This window comes from Drosophila sechellia, chromosome X (genome assembly GCF_004382195.2).
Source record: "Drosophila sechellia strain sech25 chromosome X, ASM438219v1, whole genome shotgun sequence".
Taxonomy (NCBI): domain Eukaryota; kingdom Metazoa; phylum Arthropoda; class Insecta; order Diptera; family Drosophilidae; genus Drosophila; species Drosophila sechellia.
Genome location: NC_045954.1, coordinates 16,123,405 through 16,144,976, shown reverse-complemented (window position 1 = coordinate 16,144,976; position 21,572 = coordinate 16,123,405). Strand labels below are relative to the sequence as shown.

The window sequence follows — 21,572 nt, the reverse complement described above, 5'->3', positions numbered from 1 at the left end:
TAAATAAAATAAATAATATATATTTTACTTATCATTTACCTGTAAGGTAGTTCTTCCTGTCGGTATACTTTTTTTTATTTTGCAATTACACGAGCAAATATCCTCATCAGGATCAATTACGCAAGTACACAAACAAAGCGGTTGCTCGGAAGTCTCAGTAGTTGTTATAGTATTTAAGCTTGATCGAGGAAGTGAAGTTGATAGTGTCCATGACACTTTTGTCATTTCATTTTGTTCTGAACTAGATTCTTGAAATGATTTGCTTTTTTCTGTTGTTAACTGAGGTAAAGATTTTGAAAGTTCCGTGGTGTTCTCTTTAATTGTTTGATATTCTGCCCTCGAAACTGTAAGTAAACTAATTGCTGTTGTACTTGATTCGGGGATTGAAATTGATAGTGTCCTGGTATCTTCTTGAGAAGATACTTCATTTAGACTCTGACTCGAATATATTTTTATAGTTTTTGCACTTGATTGAGGAAGTGAAGTTGATAGTGTCAATGTAACTTCTGTCATTTCATTTTGTTCTGCACTAGATTCTTGAAATGAACTGCTTTCTTCTCTTTTTAAGTTAGGTACAGATCTTGCAAGTTCTGATGTTTCCACTTTAATTGTTTGACCTTCTGAACTTAAATCTGTACGTAAACTATTTGTTATTGTTCTTGATTGAGAAATCGATAGTGTCCTTGTATTCTCTTGAGATGTTTTGTCTTCATTTACACTCTGACTCTGACTCTTTGTTCTTGAACTTGATTGTGTCCATGGCACTTCTGTCATTTGATTTTCTTCTGCACTGGATTCTTGAAATGAACTGCTTTCTTCTGTTGTGAATTCTTGAAATGAACTTATTTCTCCTCTTGTAGATTGAGGTAGAGCTTTTGAAAGTTCTGGTGTCTCTTCTTGAATTGTATGCTCTCCTGCACTTGAAAGTGTAAGTAACCTATTTGCTGTTGTACTTGATTGTGGGAAAGAAGTTGATAGTGTCCTTGTATCTTCTTGAGAAATGTTGTTTTCATTTACAGTCTGACTCGAAAATATATTTTTTGTTTTTGAACTTGATTGAGAAAGTGATGTTGATAGTGTCCATGGTACTTCTGTAATTGGATTTTCTTCCGCACTGGATTCTTGGAATGAACTGCTTTCTTCTGTTGTTAATTGAGGTAAAGATTTTGAAAGTTCCGATGTTTCCTCTCGAATTGTTTGCTCTTCTGCACTCGAATATGTTAGTAAACTATTTGCTGCTGTACTTGATTTTGGGAAAGAAGTTGATAGTGTCCTTGTGTCTTGAGATATTTTGTCTTCATTTACACTCTGACTCTGACTTTTTGTTCTTGAACTTGATTGTGTCCAAGGCACTTCTGTTATTTGACTTTCTTCCGAACTGGATTCTAGAACAGAACTGCTTTCTTCTGTTTTAAGTTGAGGTAAAGATTTTGAAAGATCCGATATTTCCTCTTGCTTTGTTTGATCTTCTGCACTCAAATCTGTAAGTAAACTATTTGTTGTTGTTTTTGATTGAGAAATCGATACCGTCCTTGTATCTTCTTGAGATGTTTTGTCTTCATTTACACTCTGACTCTGACTCTTTGTTCTTGAACTTGATTGTGTCCATGGCACTTCTGTCATTTGATTTTTTTCTGCACTGGATTCTTGAAATGAACTGCTTTCTTCTGTTGTGAGTTCTTGAAATGAACTTATTTCTCCTCTTGTATATTGAGGTAGAGCTTTTGAAAGTTCTGGTGTCTCTTCTTGAACTGTATGCTCTTCTGCACGTGAAACTGTAAGTAAACTATTTGCTGTTGTTCTTGATTGTGGGAGAGAAGTTGATAGTGTTCTTGTACCTTCTTGAGAAATGTTGTCTTCACTTACAGTCTGACTCGAAAATATATTTTTTGTTTTTGAACTTGATTGAGAAAGTGATGTTGATAGTGTCCATGGTACTTCTGTAATTGGATTTTCTTCCGCACTGGATTCTTGGAATGAACTGCTTTCTTCTGTTGTTAATTGAGGTAAAGATTTTGACAGTTCCGATGTTTCCTCTCGAATTGTTTGCTCTTCTGCACTCGAATATGTAAGTAAACTATTTGCTGCTGTACTTGATTGTGGAAAAGAAGTTGATAGTGTCCTTGCGTCTTCATGAGATGTTTTGTCTTCATTTACACTCTGACTCTGACTCTTTGTTCTTGAACTTGATTGTGTCCATGGCACTTCTGTCATTTGAAATGAACTGCTTTCTTCTGTTGTGAGTTCTTGAAATGAACTTATTTCTCCTCTTGTAGATTGAGGTAGAGCTTTTGAAAGTTCTGGTGTCTCTTCTTGAATTGTATGCTCTTCTGCACTTGAAACTGTAAGTAAACTATTTGCTGTTGTACTTGATTGTGGGAAAGAAGTTGATAGTGTCCTTGTATCTTCTTGAGAAATGTTGTCTTCATTTACAGTCTGACTCGAAAATATATTTTTTGTTTTTGAACTTGATTGAGAAAGTGATGTTGATAGTGTCCATGGTACTTCTGTAATTGGATTTTCTTCCGCACTGGATTCTTGGAATGAACTGCTTTCTTCTGTTGTTAATTGAGGTAAAGATTTTGAAAGTTCCGATGTTTCCTCTCGAATTGTTTGCTCTTCTGCACTCGAATATGTTAGTAAACTATTTGCTGCTGTACTTGATTTTGGGAAAGAAGTTGATAGTGTCCTTGTGTCTTGAGATATTTTGTCTTCATTTACACTCTGACTCTGACTTTTTGTTCTTGAACTTGATTGTGTCCAAGGCACTTCTGTTATTTGACTTTCTTCCGAACTGGATTCTAGAACAGAACTGCTTTCTTCTGTTTTAAGTTGAGGTAAAGATTTTGAAAGATCCGATATTTCCTCTTGCTTTGTTTGATCTTCTGCACTCAAATCTGTAAGTAAACTATTTGTTGTTGTTTTTGATTGAGAAATCGATACCGTCCTTGTATCTTCTTGAGATGTTTTGTCTTCATTTACACTCTGACTCTGACTCTTTGTTCTTGAACTTGATTGTGTCCATGGCACTTCTGTCATTTGATTTTCTTCTGCACTGGATTCTTGAAATGAACTGCTTTCTTCTGTTGTGAGTTCTTGAAATGAACTTATTTCTCCTCTTGTATATTGAGGTAGAGCTTTTGAAAGTTCTAATGTCTCTTCTTGAACTGTATGCTCTTCTGCACTTGAAACTGTAAGTAAACTATTTGCTGTTGTTCTTGATTGTGGGAGAGAAGTTGATAGTGTTCTTGTACCTTCTTGAGAAATGTTGTCTTCACTTACAGTCTGACTCGAAAATATATTTTTTGTTTTTGAACTTGATTGAGAAAGTGATGTTGATAGTGTCCATGGTACTTCTGTAATTGGATTTTCTTCCGCACTGGATTCTTGGAATGAACTGCTTTCTTCTGTTGTTAATTGAGGTAAAGATTTTGACAGTTCCGATGTTTCCTCTCGAATTGTTTGCTCTTCTGCACTCGAATATGTAAGTAAACTATTTGCTGCTGTACTTGATTGTGGAAAAGAAGTTGATAGTGTCCTTGCGTCTTCATGAGATGTTTTGTCTTCATTTACACTCTGACTCTGACTCTTTGTTCTTGAACTTGATTGTGTCCATGGCACTTCTGTCATTTGATTTTCTTCTGCACTGGATTCTTGAAATGAACTGCTTTCTTCTGTTGTGAGTTCTTGAAATGAACTTATTTCTCCTCTTGTAGATTGAGGTAGAGCTTTTGAAAGTTCTGGTGTCTCTTCTTGAATTGTATGCTCTTCTGCACTTGAAACTGTAAGTAAACTATTTGCTGTTGTACTTGATTGTGGGAAAGAAGTTGATAGTGTCCTTGTATCTTCTTGAGAAATGTTGTCTTCATTTACAGTCTGACTCGAAAATATATTTTTTGTTTTTGAACTTGATTGAGAAAGTGATGTTGATAGTGTCCATGGTACTTCTGTAATTGGATTTTCTTCCGCACTGGATTCTTGGAATGAACTGCTTTCTTCTGTTGTTAATTGAGGTAAAGATTTTGACAGTTCCGATGTTTCCTCTCGAATTGTTTGCTCTTCTGCATTCGAATATGTAAGTAAACTATTTGCTGCTGTACTTGATTGTGGGAAAGAAGTTGATAGTGTCCTTGCGTCTTCTTGAGATATTTTGTCTTCATTTACACTCTGACTCTGACTTTTTGTTCTTGAACTTGATTGTGTCCATGTCACTTCTGTCATTTGATTTTCTTCTGCACTGGATTCTTGAAATGAACTGCTTTCTTCTGTTGTGAGTTCTTGAAATGAACTTATTTCTCCTCTTGTAGATTGAGGTAGAGCTTTTGAAAGTTCTGATGTCTCTTCTTGAATTGTATGCTCTTCTGCACTTGAAACTGTAAGTAAACTATTTGCTGTTGTACTTGATTGTGGGAAAGAAGTTGATAGAATCCTTGTATCTTCTTGAGAAATGTTGTCTTCATTTACAGTCTGACTCGAAAATATATTTTTTGTTTTTGAACTTGATTGAGAAAGTGATGTTGATAGTGTCCATGGTACTTCTGTAATTGGATTTTCTTCCGCACTGGATTCTTGGAATGAACTGCTTTCTTCTGTTGTTAATTGAGGTAAAGATTTTGAAAGTTCCGATGTTTCCTCTCGAATTGTTTGCTCTTCTGCACTCGAATATGTTAGTAAACTATTTGCTGCTGTACTTGATTTTGGGAAAGAAGTTGATAGTGTCCTTGTGTCTTGAGATATTTTGTCTTCATTTACACTCTGACTCTGACTTTTTGTTCTTGAACTTGATTGTGTCCAAGGCACTTCTGTTATTTGACTTTCTTCCGAACTGGATTCTAGAACAGAACTGCTTTCTTCTGTTTTAAGTTGAGGTAAAGATTTTGAAAGTTCCGATATTTCCTCTTGCTTTGTTTGATCTTCTGCACTCAAATCTGTAAGTAAACTATTTGTTGTTGTTTTTGATTGAGAAATCGATACCGTCCTTGTATCTTCTTGAGATGTTTTGTCTTCATTTACACTCTGACTCTGACTCTTTGTTCTTGAACTTGATTGTGTCCATGGCACTTCTGTCATTTGATTTTCTTCTGCACTGGATTCTTGAAATGAACTGCTTTCTTCTGTTGTGAGTTCTTGAAATGAACTTATTTCTCCTCTTGTAGATTGAGGTTGAGCTTCTGAAAGTTCTGGTGTCTCTTCTTGAATTGTATGCTCTTCTGCACTTGAAACTGTAAGTAATCTATTTGCTGTTGTACTTGATTGTGGGAAAGAAGTTGATAGTGTCCTTGTATCTTCTTGAGAAATGTTGTCTTCATTTACAGTCTGACTCGAAAATATATTTTTTGTTTTTGAACTTGATTGAGAAAGTGATGTTGATAGTGTCCATGGTACTTCTGTAATTGGATTTTCTTCCGCACTGGATTCTTGGAATGAACTGCTTTCTTCTGTTGTTAATTGAGGTAAAGATTTTGACAGTTCCGATGTTTCCTCTCGAATTGTTTGCTCTTCTGCACTCGAATATGTAAGTAAACTATTTGCTGCTGTACTTGATTGTGGGAAAGAAGTTGATAGTGTCCTTGCGTCTTCTTGAGATATTTTGTCTTCATTTACACTCTGACTCTGACTCTTTGTTCTTGAACTTGATTGTGTCCATGGCACTTCTGTCATTTGAAATGAACTGCTTTCTTCTGTTGTGAGTTCTTGAAATGAACTTATTTCTCCTCTTGTAGATTGAGGTAGAGCTTTTGAAAGTTCTGGTGTCTCTTCTTGAATTGTATGCTCTTCTGCACTTGAAACTGTAAGTAAACTATTTGCTGTTGTACTTGATTGTGGGAAAGAAGTTGATAGTGTCCTTGTATCTTCTTGAGAAATGTTGTCTTCATTTACAGTCTGACTCTGACTTTTTGTTCTTGAACTTGATTGTGTCCAAGGCACTTCTGTTATTTGACTTTCTTCCGAACTGTATTCTAGAAAAGAACTGCTTTCTTCTGTTGTTAATTGAGGTAAAGATTTTGGAAGTTCCGTGGATTCCTCTTTGATTGTTTGATATTCTGCCCTTGAAATTGTAAGTAAACTGATTGCTGTTGTACTTGATTCGGGGATTGAAATTGACATTGTCCTTGTATCCTCTCTAGCAGTTTTGTCTTCATTTACACTTTGACTCGAAAATATATTCTTTGTTGGCTGATCTTTGTCTGTGTTTGAAATTTTGCTAAGATCACTGAATAGTGTGCTCGAAGCAGGAACATATTGCGATTGATTTCCAATTTCGCTTTGGGATATTTGATACGGTAATGTACTCGAAATTTGTAATGATGTTGACAGATTTTTATCTTTTCCTTTGGTATTTGTATTTTCTTGTGTACTTTTATATGAAGGTAGATTTGAGGAGTGCTGAAGATCTTCGATTGACTTTATTTGGCTTGCTGTTAGGATAGATACATCAATAGAAGTGGGATCTGTAATACAGTTGCAGATACACGAGTCATTTCCTTGTTCTAATAGGCAAGTGCATTCGCAAACATTATCTGTAGTTACTTTACTGCTCGTTATTGGCTCTATCATAATTAAAGATGAAAACTCCGATGATTGCTCTTCTGACCTCGAAACTGTAAGTACACTATTTGCTGTTGTACTTGATTGTGGGAAAGAAGTTGATAGTGTTCTTGTATCTTCTTGAGAAATGTTGTCTGAATTTACAGTCTGACTCGAAAATATATTTTTTGTTTTTGAACTTGATTGAGAAAGTGATGTTGATAGTGTCCATGGTACTTCTGTAATTGGATTTTCTTCCGCACTGGATTCTTGGAATGAACTGCTTTCTTCTGTTGTTAATTGAGGTAAAGATTTTGAAAGTTCCGATGTTTCCTCTCGAATTGTTTGCTCTTCTGCACTCGAATATGTAAGTAAACTATTTGCTGCTGTACTTGATTTTGGGAAAGAAGTTGATAGTGTCCTTGTGTCTTCTTGAGATGTTTTGTCTTCATTTACACTCTGACTCTGACTTTTTGTTCTTGAACTTGATTGTGTCCAAGGCACTTCTGTTATTTGACTTTCTTCCGAACTGGATTCTTGAAAAGAACTGCTTTCTTCTGTTTTAAGTTGAGGTAAAGATTTTGAAAGTTCCGATATTTCCTCTTGCTTTGTTTGATCTTCTGCACTCAAATCTGTAAGTAAACTATTTGTTGTTGTTTTTGATTGAGAAATCGATACCGTCCTTGTATCTTCTTGAGATGTTTTGTCTTCATTTACACTCTGACTCTGACTCTTTGTTCTTGAACTTGATTGTGTCCATGGCACTTCTGTCATTTGATTTTCTTCTGCAATGGATTCTTGAAATGAACTGCTTTCTTCTGTTGTGAGTTCTTGAAATGAACTTATTTCTCCTCTTGTAGATTGAGGTTGAGCTTCTGAAAGTTCTGGTGTCTCTTCTTGAATTGTATGCTCTTCTGCACTTGAAACTGTAAGTAATCTATTTGCTGTTGTACTTGATTGTGGGAAAGAAGTTGATAGTGTCCTTGTATCTTCTTGAGAAATGTTGTCTTCATTTACAGTCTGACTCGAAAATATATTTTTTGTTTTTGAACTTGATTGAGAAAGTGATGTTGATAGTGTCCATGGTACTTCTGTAATTGGATTTTCTTCCGCACTGGATTCTTGGAATGAACTGCTTTCTTCTGTTGTTAATTGAGGTAAAGATTTTGACAGTTCCGATGTTTCCTCTCGAATTGTTTGCTCTTCTGCACTCGAATATGTAAGTAAACTATTTGCTGCTGTACTTGATTGTGGGAAAGAAGTTGATAGTGTCCTTGCGTCTTCTTGAGATATTTTGTCTTCATTTACACTCTGACTCTGACTCTTTGTTCTTGAACTTGATTGTGTCCATGGCACTTCTGTCATTTGAAATGAACTGCTTTCTTCTGTTGTGAGTTCTTGAAATGAACTTATTTCTCCTCTTGTAGATTGAGGTAGAGCTTTTGAAAGTTCTGGTGTCTCTTCTTGAATTGTATGCTCTTCTGCACTTGAAACTGTAAGTAAACTATTTGCTGTTGTACTTGATTGTGGGAAAGAAGTTGATAGTGTCCTTGTATCTTCTTGAGAAATGTTGTCTTCATTTACAGTCTGACTCTGACTTTTTGTTCTTGAACTTGATTGTGTCCAAGGCACTTCTGTTATTTGACTTTCTTCCGAACTGTATTCTAGAAAAGAACTGCTTTCTTCTGTTGTTAATTGAGGTAAAGATTTTGGAAGTTCCGTGGATTCCTCTTTGATTGTTTGATATTCTGCCCTTGAAATTGTAAGTAAACTGATTGCTGTTGTACTTGATTCGGGGATTGAAATTGACATTGTCCTTGTATCCTCTCTAGCAGTTTTGTCTTCATTTACACTTTGACTCGAAAATATATTCTTTGTTGGCTGATCTTTGTCTGTGTTTGAAATTTTGCTAAGATCACTGAATAGTGTGCTCGAAGCAGGAACATATTGCGATTGATTTCCAATTTCGCTTTGGGATATTTGATACGGTAATGTACTCGAAATTTGTAATGATGTTGACAGATTTTTATCTTTTCCTTTGGTATTTGTATTTTCTTGTGTACTTTTATATGAAGGTAGATTTGAGGAGTGCTGAAGATCTTCGATTGACTTTATTTGGCTTGCTGTTAGGATAGATACATCAATAGAAGTGGGATCTGTAATACAGTTGCAGATACACGAGTCATTTCCTTGTTCTAATAGGCAAGTGCATTCGCAAACATTATCTGTAGTTACTTTACTGCTCGTTATTGGCTCTATCATAATTAAAGATGAAAACTCCGATGATTGCTCTTCTGACCTCGAAACTGTAAGTACACTATTTGCTGTTGTACTTGATTGTGGGAAAGAAGTTGATAGTGTTCTTGTATCTTCTTGAGAAATGTTGTCTGAATTTACAGTCTGACTCGAAAATATATTTTTTGTTTTTGAACTTGATTGAGAAAGTGATGTTGATAGTGTCCATGGTACTTCTGTAATTGGATTTTCTTCCGCACTGGATTCTTGGAATGAACTGCTTTCTTCTGTTGTTAATTGAGGTAAAGGTTTTGAAAGTTCCGATGTTTCCTCTCGAATTGTTTGCTCTTCTGCACTCGAATATGTAAGTAAACTATTTGCTGCTGTACTTGATTTTGGGAAAGAAGTTGATAGTGTCCTTCTGTCTTCTTGAGATGTTTTGTCTTCATTTACACTCTGACTCTGACTCTTTGTTCTTGAACTTGATTGTGTCCATGACACTTCTGTCATTTGATTTTCTTCTGCACTGGATTCTTGAAATGAACTGCTTTCTTCTGTTGTGAGTTCTTGAAATGAACTTATTTCTCCTCTTGTAGATTGAGGTAGAGCTTTTGAAAGTTCTGGTGTCTCTTCTTGAATTGTATGCTCTTCTGCACTTGAAACTGTAAGTAAACTATTTGCTGTTGTACTTAATTGTGGGAAAGAAGTTGATAGTGTCCTTGCGTCTTCTTGAGATGTTTTGTCTTCATTTACACTCTGACTCTGACTCTTTGTTCTTGAACTTGATTGTGTCCATGGCACTTCTGTCATTTGAAATGAACTGCTTTCTTCTGTTGTGAGTTCTTGAAATGAACTTATTTCTCCTCTTGTAGATTGAGGTAGAGCTTTTGAAAGTTCTGGTGTCTCTTCTTGAATTGTATGCTCTTCTGCACTTGAAACTGTAAGTAAACTATTTGCTGTTGTACTTGATTGTGGGAAAGAAGTTGATAGTGTCCTTGTATCTTCTTGAGAAATGTTGTCTTCATTTACAGTCTGACTCGAAAATATATTTTTTGTTTTTGAACTTGATTGAGAAAGTGATGTTGATAGTGTCCATGGTACTTCTGTAATTGGATTTTCTTCCGCACTGGATTCTTGGAATGAACTGCTTTCTTCTGTTGTTAATTGAGGTAAAGATTTTGAAAGTTTCGATGTTTCCTCTCGAATTGTTTGCTCTTCTGCACTCGAATATGTAAGTAAACTATTTGCTGCTGTACTTGATTTTGGGAAAGAAGTTGATAGTGTCCTTCTGTCTTCTTGAGATGTTTTGTCTTCATTTACAGTCTGACTCTGACTTTTTGTTCTTGAACTTGATTGTGTCCAAGGCACTTCTGTTATTTGACTTTCTTCCGAACTGTATTCTAGAAAAGAACTGCTTTCTTCTGTTGTTAATTGAGGTAAAGATTTTGGAAGTTCCGTGGATTCCTCTTTGATTGTTTGATAGACTGCCCTTGAAACTGTAAGTAAACTGATTGCTGTTGTACTTGATTCGGGGATTGAAATTGACATTGTCCTTGTATCCTCTTTAGCAGTTTTGTCTTCATTTACACTTTGACTCGAAAATATATTCTTTGTTGGGTGATCTTTGTCTGTGTTTGAAATTTTGCTAAGATCACTGAATAGTGTGCTCGAAGCAGGAACATATTGCGATTGATTTCCAATTTCGCTTTGGGATATTTGATACGGTAATGTACTCGAAATTTGTAATGATGTTGACAGATTTTTATCTTTTCCTTTGGTATTTGTATTTTCTTGTGTACTTTTATATGAAGGTAGATTTGAGGAGTGCTGAAGATCTTCAATTGACTTTATTTGGCTTGCTGTTAGGATAGATACATCAATAGAAGTGGGATCTGTAATACAGTTGCAGATACACGAGTCATTTCCTTGTTCTAATAGGCAAGTGCATTCGCAAACATTATCTGTAGTTACTTTACTGCTCGTTATTGGCTCTATCATAATTAAAGATGAAAACTCCGATGATTGCTCTTCTGACCTCGAAACTGTAAGTACACTATTTGCTGTTGTACTTGATTGTGGGAAAGAAGTTGATAGTGTTCTTGTATCTTCTTGAGAAATGTTGTCTGAATTTACAGTCTGACTCGAAAATATATTTTTTGTTTTTGAACTTGATTGAGAAAGTGATGTTGATAGTGTCCATGGTACTTCTGTAATTGGATTTTCTTCCGCACTGGATTCTTGGAATGAACTGCTTTCTTCTGTTGTTAATTGAGGTAAAGATTTTGAAAGTTCCGATGTTTCCTCTCGAATTGTTTGCTCTTCTGCACTCGAATATGTAAGTAAACTATTTGCTGCTGTACTTGATTTTGGGAAAGAAGTTGATAGTGTCCTTGTGTCTTCTTGAGATGTTTTGTCTTCATTTACACTCTGACTCTGACTTTTTGTTCTTGAACTTGATTGTGTCCAAGGCACTTCTGTTATTTGACTTTCTTCCGAACTGGATTCTTGAAAAGAACTGCTTTCTTCTGTTTTAAGTTGAGGTAAAGATTTTGAAAGTTCCGATATTTCCTCTTGCTTTGTTTGATCTTCTGCACTCAAATCTGTAAGTAAACTATTTGTTGTTGTTTTTGATTGAGAAATCGATACCGTCCTTGTATCTTCTTGAGATGTTTTGTCTTCATTTACACTCTGACTCTGACTCTTTGTTCTTGAACTTGATTGTGTCCATGGCACTTCTGTCATTTGATTTTCTTCTGCACTGGATTCTTGAAATGAACTGCTTTCTTCTGTTGTGAGTTCTTGAAATGAACTTATTTCTCCTCTTGTAGATTGAGGTTGAGCTTCTGAAAGTTCTGGTGTCTCTTCTTGAATTGTATGCTCTTCTGCACTTGAAACTGTAAGTAATCTATTTGCTGTTGTACTTGATTGTGGGAAAGAAGTTGATAGTGTCCTTGTATCTTCTTGAGAAATGTTGTCTTCATTTACAGTCTGACTCGAAAATATATTTTTTGTTTTTGAACTTGATTGAGAAAGTGATGTTGATAGTGTCCATGGTACTTCTGTAATTGGATTTTCTTCCGCACTGGATTCTTGGAATGAACTGCTTTCTTCTGTTGTTAATTGAGGTAAAGATTTTGACAGTTCCGATGTTTCCTCTCGAATTGTTTGCTCTTCTGCACTCGAATATGTAAGTAAACTATTTGCTGCTGTACTTGATTGTGGGAAAGAAGTTGATAGTGTCCTTGCGTCTTCTTGAGATATTTTGTCTTCATTTACACTCTGACTCTGACTCTTTGTTCTTGAACTTGATTGTGTCCATGGCACTTCTGTCATTTGAAATGAACTGCTTTCTTCTGTTGTGAGTTCTTGAAATGAACTTATTTCTCCTCTTGTAGATTGAGGTAGAGCTTTTGAAAGTTCTGGTGTCTCTTCTTGAATTGTATGCTCTTCTGCACTTGAAACTGTAAGTAAACTATTTGCTGTTGTACTTGATTGTGGGAAAGAAGTTGATAGTGTCCTTGTATCTTCTTGAGAAATGTTGTCTTCATTTACAGTCTGACTCTGACTTTTTGTTCTTGAACTTGATTGTGTCCAAGGCACTTCTGTTATTTGACTTTCTTCCGAACTGTATTCTAGAAAAGAACTGCTTTCTTCTGTTGTTAATTGAGGTAAAGATTTTGGAAGTTCCGTGGATTCCTCTTTGATTGTTTGATATTCTGCCCTTGAAATTGTAAGTAAACTGATTGCTGTTGTACTTGATTCGGGGATTGAAATTGACATTGTCCTTGTATCCTCTCTAGCAGTTTTGTCTTCATTTACACTTTGACTCGAAAATATATTCTTTGTTGGCTGATCTTTGTCTGTGTTTGAAATTTTGCTAAGATCACTGAATAGTGTGCTCGAAGCAGGAACATATTGCGATTGATTTCCAATTTCGCTTTGGGATATTTGATACGGTAATGTACTCGAAATTTGTAATGATGTTGACAGATTTTTATCTTTTCCTTTGGTATTTGTATTTTCTTGTGTACTTTTATATGAAGGTAGATTTGAGGAGTGCTGAAGATCTTCGATTGACTTTATTTGGCTTGCTGTTAGGATAGATACATCAATAGAAGTGGGATCTGTAATACAGTTGCAGATACACGAGTCATTTCCTTGTTCTAATAGGCAAGTGCATTCGCAAACATTATCTGTAGTTACTTTACTGCTCGTTATTGGCTCTATCATAATTAAAGATGAAAACTCCGATGATTGCTCTTCTGACCTCGAAACTGTAAGTACACTATTTGCTGTTGTACTTGATTGTGGGAAAGAAGTTGATAGTGTTCTTGTATCTTCTTGAGAAATGTTGTCTGAATTTACAGTCTGACTCGAAAATATATTTTTTGTTTTTGAACTTGATTGAGAAAGTGATGTTGATAGTGTCCATGGTACTTCTGTAATTGGATTTTCTTCCGCACTGGATTCTTGGAATGAACTGCTTTCTTCTGTTGTTAATTGAGGTAAAGGTTTTGAAAGTTCCGATGTTTCCTCTCGAATTGTTTGCTCTTCTGCACTCGAATATGTAAGTAAACTATTTGCTGCTGTACTTGATTTTGGGAAAGAAGTTGATAGTGTCCTTCTGTCTTCTTGAGATGTTTTGTCTTCATTTACACTCTGACTCTGACTCTTTGTTCTTGAACTTGATTGTGTCCATGACACTTCTGTCATTTGATTTTCTTCTGCACTGGATTCTTGAAATGAACTGCTTTCTTCTGTTGTGAGTTCTTGAAATGAACTTATTTCTCCTCTTGTAGATTGAGGTAGAGCTTTTGAAAGTTCTGGTGTCTCTTCTTGAATTGTATGCTCTTCTGCACTTGAAACTGTAAGTAAACTATTTGCTGTTGTACTTGATTGTGGGAAAGAAGTTGATAGTGTCCTTGTATCTTCTTGAGAAATGTTGTCTTCATTTACAGTCTGACTCGAAAATATATTTTTTGTTTTTGAACTTGATTGAGAAAGTGATGTTGATAGTGTCCATGGTACTTCTGTAATTGGATTTTCTTCCGCACTGGATTCTTGGAATGAACTGCTTTCTTCTGTTGTTAATTGAGGTAAAGATTTTGAAAGTTTCGATGTTTCCTCTCGAATTGTTTGCTCTTCTGCACTCGAATATGTAAGTAAACTATTTGCTGCTGTACTTGATTTTGGGAAAGAAGTTGATAGTGTCCTTCTGTCTTCTTGAGATGTTTTGTCTTCATTTACAGTCTGACTCTGACTTTTTGTTCTTGAACTTGATTGTGTCCAAGGCACTTCTGTTATTTGACTTTCTTCCGAACTGTATTCTAGAAAAGAACTGCTTTCTTCTGTTGTTAATTGAGGTAAAGATTTTGGAAGTTCCGTGGATTCCTCTTTGATTGTTTGATAGACTGCCCTTGAAACTGTAAGTAAACTGATTGCTGTTGTACTTGATTCGGGGATTGAAATTGACATTGTCCTTGTATCCTCTTTAGCAGTTTTGTCTTCATTTACACTTTGACTCGAAAATATATTCTTTGTTGGGTGATCTTTGTCTGTGTTTGAAATTTTGCTAAGATCACTGAATAGTGTGCTCGAAGCAGGAACATATTGCGATTGATTTCCAATTTCGCTTTGGGATATTTGATACGGTAATGTACTCGAAATTTGTAATGATGTTGACAGATTTTTATCTTTTCCTTTGGTATTTGTATTTTCTTGTGTACTTTTATATGAAGGTAGATTTGAGGAGTGCTGAAGATCTTCAATTGACTTTATTTGGCTTGCTGTTAGGATAGATACATCAATAGAAGTGGGATCTGTAATACAGTTGCAGATACACGAGTCATTTCCTTGTTCTAATAGGCAAGTGCATTCGCAAACATTATCTGTAGTTACTTTACTGCTCGTTATTGGCTCTATCATAATTAAAGATGAAAACTCCGATGATTGCTCTTCTGACCTCGAAACTGTAAGTACACTATTTGCTGTTGTACTTGATTGTGGGAAAGAAGTTGATAGTGTTCTTGTATCTTCTTGAGAAATGTTGTCTGAATTTACAGTCTGACTCGAAAATATATTTTTTGTTTTTGAACTTGATTGAGAAAGTGATGTTGATAGTGTCCATGGTACTTCTGTAATTGGATTTTCTTCCGCACTGGATTCTTGGAATGAACTGCTTTCTTCTGTTGTTAATTGAGGTAAAGATTTTGAAAGTTCCGATGTTTCCTCTCGAATTGTTTGCTCTTCTGCACTCGAATATGTAAGTAAACTAGTTGCTGCTGTACTTGATTTTGGGAAAGAAGTTGATAGTGTCCTTGTGTCTTCTTGAGATGTTTTGTCTTCATTTACACTCTGACTCTGACTTTTTGTTCTTGAACTTGATTGTGTCCAAGGCACTTCTGTTATTTGACTTTCTTCCGAACTGGATTCTTGAAAAGAACTGCTTTCTTCTGTTTTAAGTTGAGGTAAAGATTTTGAAAGTTCCGATATTTCCTCTTGCTTTGTTTGATCTTCTGCACTCAAATCTGTAAGTAAACTATTTGTTGTTGTTTTTGATTGAGAAATCGATACCGTCCTTGTATCTTCTTGAGATGTTTTGTCTTCATTTACACTCTGACTCTGACTCTTTGTTCTTGAACTTGATTGTGTCCATGGCACTTCTGTCATTTGATTTTCTTCTGCACTGGATTCTTGAAATGAACTGCTTTCTTCTGTTGTGAGTTCTTGAAATGAACTTATTTCTCCTCTTGTAGATTGAGGTTGAGCTTCTGAAAGTTCTGGTGTCTCTTCTTGAATTGTATGCTCTTCTGCACTTGAAACTGTAAGTAATCTATTTGCTGTTGTACTTGATTGTGGGAAAGAAGTTGATAGTGTCCTTGTATCTTCTTGAGAAATGTTGTCTTCATTTACAGTCTGACTCGAAAATATATTTTTTGTTTTTGAACTTGATTGAGAAAGTGATGTTGATAGTGTCCATGGTACTTCTGTAATTGGATTTTCTTCCGCACTGGATTCTTGGAATGAACTGCTTTCTTCTGTTGTTAATTGAGGTAAAGATTTTGACAGTTCCGATGTTTCCTCTCGAATTGTTTGCTCTTCTGCACTCGAATATGTAAGTAAACTATTTGCTGCTGTACTTGATTGTGGGAAAGAAGTTGATAGTGTCCTTGCGTCTTCTTGAGATATTTTGTCTTCATTTACACTCTGACTCTGACTCTTTGTTCTTGAACTTGATTGTGTCCATGTCACTTCTGTCATTTGAAATGAACTGCTTTCTTCTGTTGTGAGTTCTTGAAATGAACTTATTTCTCCTCTTGTAGATTGAGGTAGAGCTTTTGAAAGTTCTGGTGTCTCTTCTTGAATTGTATGCTCTTCTGCACTTGAAACTGTAAGTAAACTATTTGCTGTTGTACTTGATTGTGGGAAAGAAGTTGATAGTGTCCTTGTATCTTCTTGAGAAATGTTGTCTTCATTTACAGTCTGACTCTGACTTTTTGTTCTTGAACTTGATTGTGTCCAAGGCACTTCTGTTATTTGACTTTCTTCCGAACTGTATTCTAGAAAAGAACTGCTTTCTTCTGTTGTTAATTGAGGTAAAGATTTTGGAAGTTCCGTGGATTCCTCTTTGATTGTTTGATATTCTGCCCTTGAAATTGTAAGTAAACTGATTGCTGTTGTACTTGATTCGGGGATTGAAATTGACATTGTCCTTGTATCCTCTCTAGCAGTTTTGTCTTCATTTACACTTTGACTCGAAAATATATTCTTTGTTGGCTGATCTTTGTCTGTGTTTGAAATTTTGCTAAGATCACTGAATAGTGTGCTCGAAGCAGGAACATATTGCGATTGATTTCCAATTTCGCTTTGGGATATTTGATACGGTAATGTACTCGAAATTTGTAATGATGTTGACAGATTTTTATCTTTTCCTTTGGTATTTGTATTTTCTTGTGTACTTTTATATGAAGGTAGATTTGAGGAGTGCTGAAGATCTTCGATTGACTTTATTTGGCTTGCTGTTAGGATAGATACATCAATAGAAGTGGGATCTGTAATACAGTTGCAGATACACGAGTCATTTCCTTGTTCTAATAGGCAAGTGCATTCGCAAACATTATCTGTAGTTACTTTACTGCTCGTTATTGGCTCTATCATAATTAAAGATGAAAACTCCGATGATTGCTCTTCTGACCTCGAAACTGTAAGTACACTATTTGCTGTTGTACTTGATTGTGGGAAAGAAGTTGATAGTGTTCTTGTATCTTCTTGAGAAATGTTGTCTGAATTTACAGTCTGACTCGAAAATATATTTTTTGTTTTTGAACTTGATTGAGAAAGTGATGTTGATAGTGTCCATGGTACTTCTGTAATTGGATTTTCTTCCGCACTGGATTCTTGGAATGAACTGCTTTCTTCTGTTGTTAATTGAGGTAAAGATTTTGAAAGTTCCGATGTTTCCTCTCGAATTGTTTGCTCTTCTGCACTCGAATATGTAAGTAAACTATTTGCTGCTGTACTTGATTTTGGGAAAGAAGTTGATAGTGTCCTTGTGTCTTCTTGAGATGTTTTGTCTTCATTTACACTTGGACTCCAAAATATATTATTCGTGTTTGAACTTGATTGAAAAAGTGATGTTGATAGTGTCCATGGCACTTCTGTTATTTGATTTTCTTCTGCACTGGATTCTTGAAATGAACTGCTTTCTTCTGTTGTGAGTTCTTGAAATGAACTTATTTCTCCTCTTGTAGATTGAGGTAGAGCTTTTGAAAGTTCTGGTGTCTCTTCTTGAATTGTATGCTCTTCTGCACTTGAAACTGTAAGTAAACTATTTGCTGTTGTACTTGATTGTGGGAAAGAAGTTGATAGTGTCCTTGTATCTTCTTGAGAAATGTTGTCTTCATTTACAGTCTGACTCGAAAATATATTTTTTGTTTTTGAACTTGATTGAGAAAGTGATGTTGATAGTGTCCATGGTACTTCTGTAATTGGATTTTCTTCCGCACTGGATTCTTGGAATGAACTGCTTTCTTCTGTTGTTAATTGAGGTAAAGATTTTGAAAGTTTCGATGTTTCCTCTCGAATTGTTTGCTCTTCTGCACTCGAATATGTAAGTAAACTATTTGCTGCTGTACTTGATTTTGGGAAAGAAGTTGATAGTGTCCTTCTGTCTTCTTGAGATGTTTTGTCTTCATTTACAGTCTGACTCTGACTTTTTGTTCTTGAACTTGATTGTGTCCAAGGCACTTCTGTTATTTGACTTTCTTCCGAACTGTATTCTAGAAAAGAACTGCTTTCTTCTGTTGTTAATTGAGGTAAAGATTTTGGAAGTTCCGTGGATTCCTCTTTGATTGTTTGATAGACTGCCCTTGAAACTGTAAGTAAACTGATTGCTGTTGTACTTGATTCGGGGATTGAAATTGACATTGTCCTTGTATCCTCTTTAGCAGTTTTGTCTTCATTTACACTTTGACTCGAAAATATATTCTTTGTTGGGTGATCTTTGTCTGTGTTTGAAATTTTGCTAAGATCACTGAATAGTGTGCTCGAAGCAGGAACATATTGCGATTGATTTCCAATTTCGCTTTGGGATATTTGATACGGTAATGTACTCGAAATTTGTAATGATGTTGACAGATTTTTATCTTTTCCTTTGGTATTTGTATTTTCTTGTGTACTTTTATATGAAGGTAGATTTGAGGAGTGCTGAAGATCTTCAATTGACTTTATTTGGCTTGCTGTTAGGATAGATACATCAATAGAAGTGGGATCTGTAATACAGTTGCAGATACACGAGTCATTTCCTTGTTCTAATAGGCAAGTGCATTCGCAAACATTATCTGTAGTTACTTTACTGCTCGTTATTGGCTCTATCATAATTAAAGATGAAAACTCCGATGATTGCTCTTCTGACCTCGAAACTGTAAGTACACTATTTGCTGTTGTACTTGATTGTGGGAAAGAAGTTGATAGTGTTCTTGTATCTTCTTGAGAAATGTTGTCTGAATTTACAGTCTGACTCGAAAATATATTTTTTGTTTTTGAACTTGATTGAGAAAGTGATGTTGATAGTGTCCATGGTACTTCTGTAATTGGATTTTCTTCCGCACTGGATTCTTGGAATGAACTGCTTTCTTCTGTTGTTAATTGAGGTAAAGATTTTGAAAGTTCCGATGTTTCCTCTCGAATTGTTTGCTCTTCTGCACTCGAATATGTAAGTAAACTATTTGCTGCTGTACTTGATTTTGGGAAAGAAGTTGATAGTGTCCTTGTGTCTTCTTGAGATGTTTTGTCTTCATTTACACTCTGACTCTGACTTTTTGTTCTTGAACTTGATTGTGTCCAAGGCACTTCTGTTATTTGACTTTCTTCCGAACTGGATTCTTGAAAAGAACTGCTTTCTTCTGTTGTGTGTTCTTGAAATGAACTTATTTCTCCTCTTGTAGATTGCGGTAGAGCTTTTGAAAGTTCTGATGTCTCTTCTTGAATTGTATGCTCTTCTGCACTTGAAACTGTAAGTAAACTATTTGCTGTTGTACTTGATTGTGGGAAAGAAGTTGATAGTGTTCTTGTATCTTCTTGAGAAATGTTGTCTTCATTTACAGTCTGACTCGAAAATATATTTTTTGTTTTTGAACTTGATTGAGAAAGTGATGTTGATAGTGTCCATGGTACTTCTGTAATTGGATTTTCTTCCGCACTGGATTCCTGGAATGAACTGCTTTCTTCTGTTGTTAATTGAGGTAAAGATTTTGAAAGTTCCGATGTTTCCTCTCGAATTGTTTGCTCTTCTGCACTCGAATATGTAAGTAAACTATTTGCTGCTGTACTTGATTTTGGGAAAGAAGTTGATAGTGTCCTTGTGTCTTCTTGAGATGTTTTGTCTTCATTTACACTCTGACTCTGACTTTTTGTTCTTGAACTTGATTGTGTCCAAGGCACTTCTGTTATTTGACTTTCTTCCGAACTGTATTCTAGAAAAGAACTGCTTTCTTCTGTTGTTAATTGAGGTAAAGATTTTGGAAGTTCCGTGGATTCCTCTTTGATTGTTTGATAGACTGCCCTTGAAACTGTAAGTAAACTGATTGCTGTTGTACTTGATTCGGGGATTGAAATTGACATTGTGCTTGTATCCTCTTTAGCAGTTTTGTCTTCATTTACACTTTGACTCGAAAATATATTCTTTGTTGGGTGATCTTTGTCTGTGTTTGAAATTTTGCTAAGATCACTGAATAGTGTGCTCGAAGCAGGAACATATTGCGATTGATTTCCAATTTCGCTTTGGGATATTTGATACGGTAATGTACTCGAAATTTGTAATGATGCTGACAGATTTTTATCTTTTCCTTTGGTATTTGTATTTTCTTGTGTACTTTTATATGAAGGTAGATTTGAGGAGTGCTGAAGATCTTCGATTGACTTTATTTGGCTTGCTGTTAGGATAGATACATCAATAGAAGTGGGATCTGTAATACAGTTGCAGATACACGAGTCATTTCCTTGTTCTAATAGGCAAGTGCATTCGCAAACATTATCTGTAGTTACTTTACTGCTCGTTATTGGCTCTATCATAATTAAAGATGAAAACTCCGATGATTGCTCTTCTGACCTCGAAACTGTAAGTAAACTATTTCTTTTTGGACTTGATTGTGGATAAAAAATTGATAGCGTCCTTGTATCTTCTTGAGATGTTTTGCCTTTTGAAATTTCCGATGTTACCTTTTGATTTGTTTGATCATCAGCACTCGAATCCGTAAGTAAACTAATTGTTGTTTTTCTTGATTGAGAATTCGATACCGTCCTTGTATTTTCTTGAGATGTTTTGTCTTCATTTACACTCTGACTCTTTGTTCTTGAACTTGATTGTGTCCATGGCACTTCTGTCATTTGATTTTCTTCTGCACTGGATTCTTGAAATGAACTGCTTTCTTCTGTTGTGAGTTCTTGAAATGAACTTATTTCTCCTCTTGTAGATTGAGGTAGAGCTTTTGAAAGTTCTGGTGTCTCTTCTTGAATAGTGTGCTCTTCTGCACTTGAAACTGTAAGTAAACTATTTGCTGTTGTACTTGATTGTGGGAGAGAAGTTGATAGTGTTCTTGTATCTTCTTGAGATGTTTTGGCTTTATTTTCACTCGGACTCGAAAATATATTATTCGTGTTTGAACTTAATTGAAAAAGTGATGTTGATAGTGTCCATGGCACTTCTGTCATTTTTTTTTCATCCGAACTGAATTCTTGAAATGAACTGCTTTCTTCTGTTTTAAATTGAGGTAAAGATTTTGAAAGTTCCGATGTTTCCTCTTGCTTTGTTTGATATTCTGCACTTGAAACTGTAAGTAAACTGATTGCTGTTGTACTTGATTCGGGGATTGAAATTGACATTGTCCTTGTATCCTCTCTAGCAGTTTTGTCTTCATTTACACTTTGACTCGAAAATATATTCTTTGTTGGCTGATCTTTGTCTGTGTTTGAAATTTTGCTAAGATCACTGAATAGTGTGCTCGAAGCAGGAACATATTGCGATTGATTTCCAATTTCGCTTTGGGATATTTGATACGGTAATGTACTCGAAATTTGTAATGATGCTGACAGATTTTTATCTTTTCCTTTGGTATTTGTATTTTCTTGTGTACTTTTATATGAAGGTAGATTTGAGGAGTACTGAAGATCTTCGATTGACTTTATTTGGCTTGCTGTTAGGATAGATACATCAATAGAAGTGGGATCTGTAATACAGTTGCAGATACACGAGTCATTTCCTTGTTCTAATAGGCAAGTGCATTCGCAAACATTATCTGTAGTTACTTTAC

At 35.4% G+C, this 21,572-nt stretch overlaps 1 protein-coding gene across 1 annotated transcript in view; it reads right to left on the bottom strand.

Moving 5' to 3' along the window:
• Positions 1 to 21,572, bottom strand: part of LOC116802108 (mucin-16) — a 51,460-nt gene that overhangs the window by 3,310 nt on the left and 26,578 nt on the right. Inside the window, 4 exon segments of the mRNA XM_032725267.1 lie at positions 40 to 10,561; positions 10,799 to 18,130; positions 18,677 to 19,951; positions 20,597 to 21,070. Coding sequence (XP_032581158.1) covers positions 40 to 10,561; positions 10,799 to 18,130; positions 18,677 to 19,951; positions 20,597 to 21,070 — 19,603 coding nt within the window.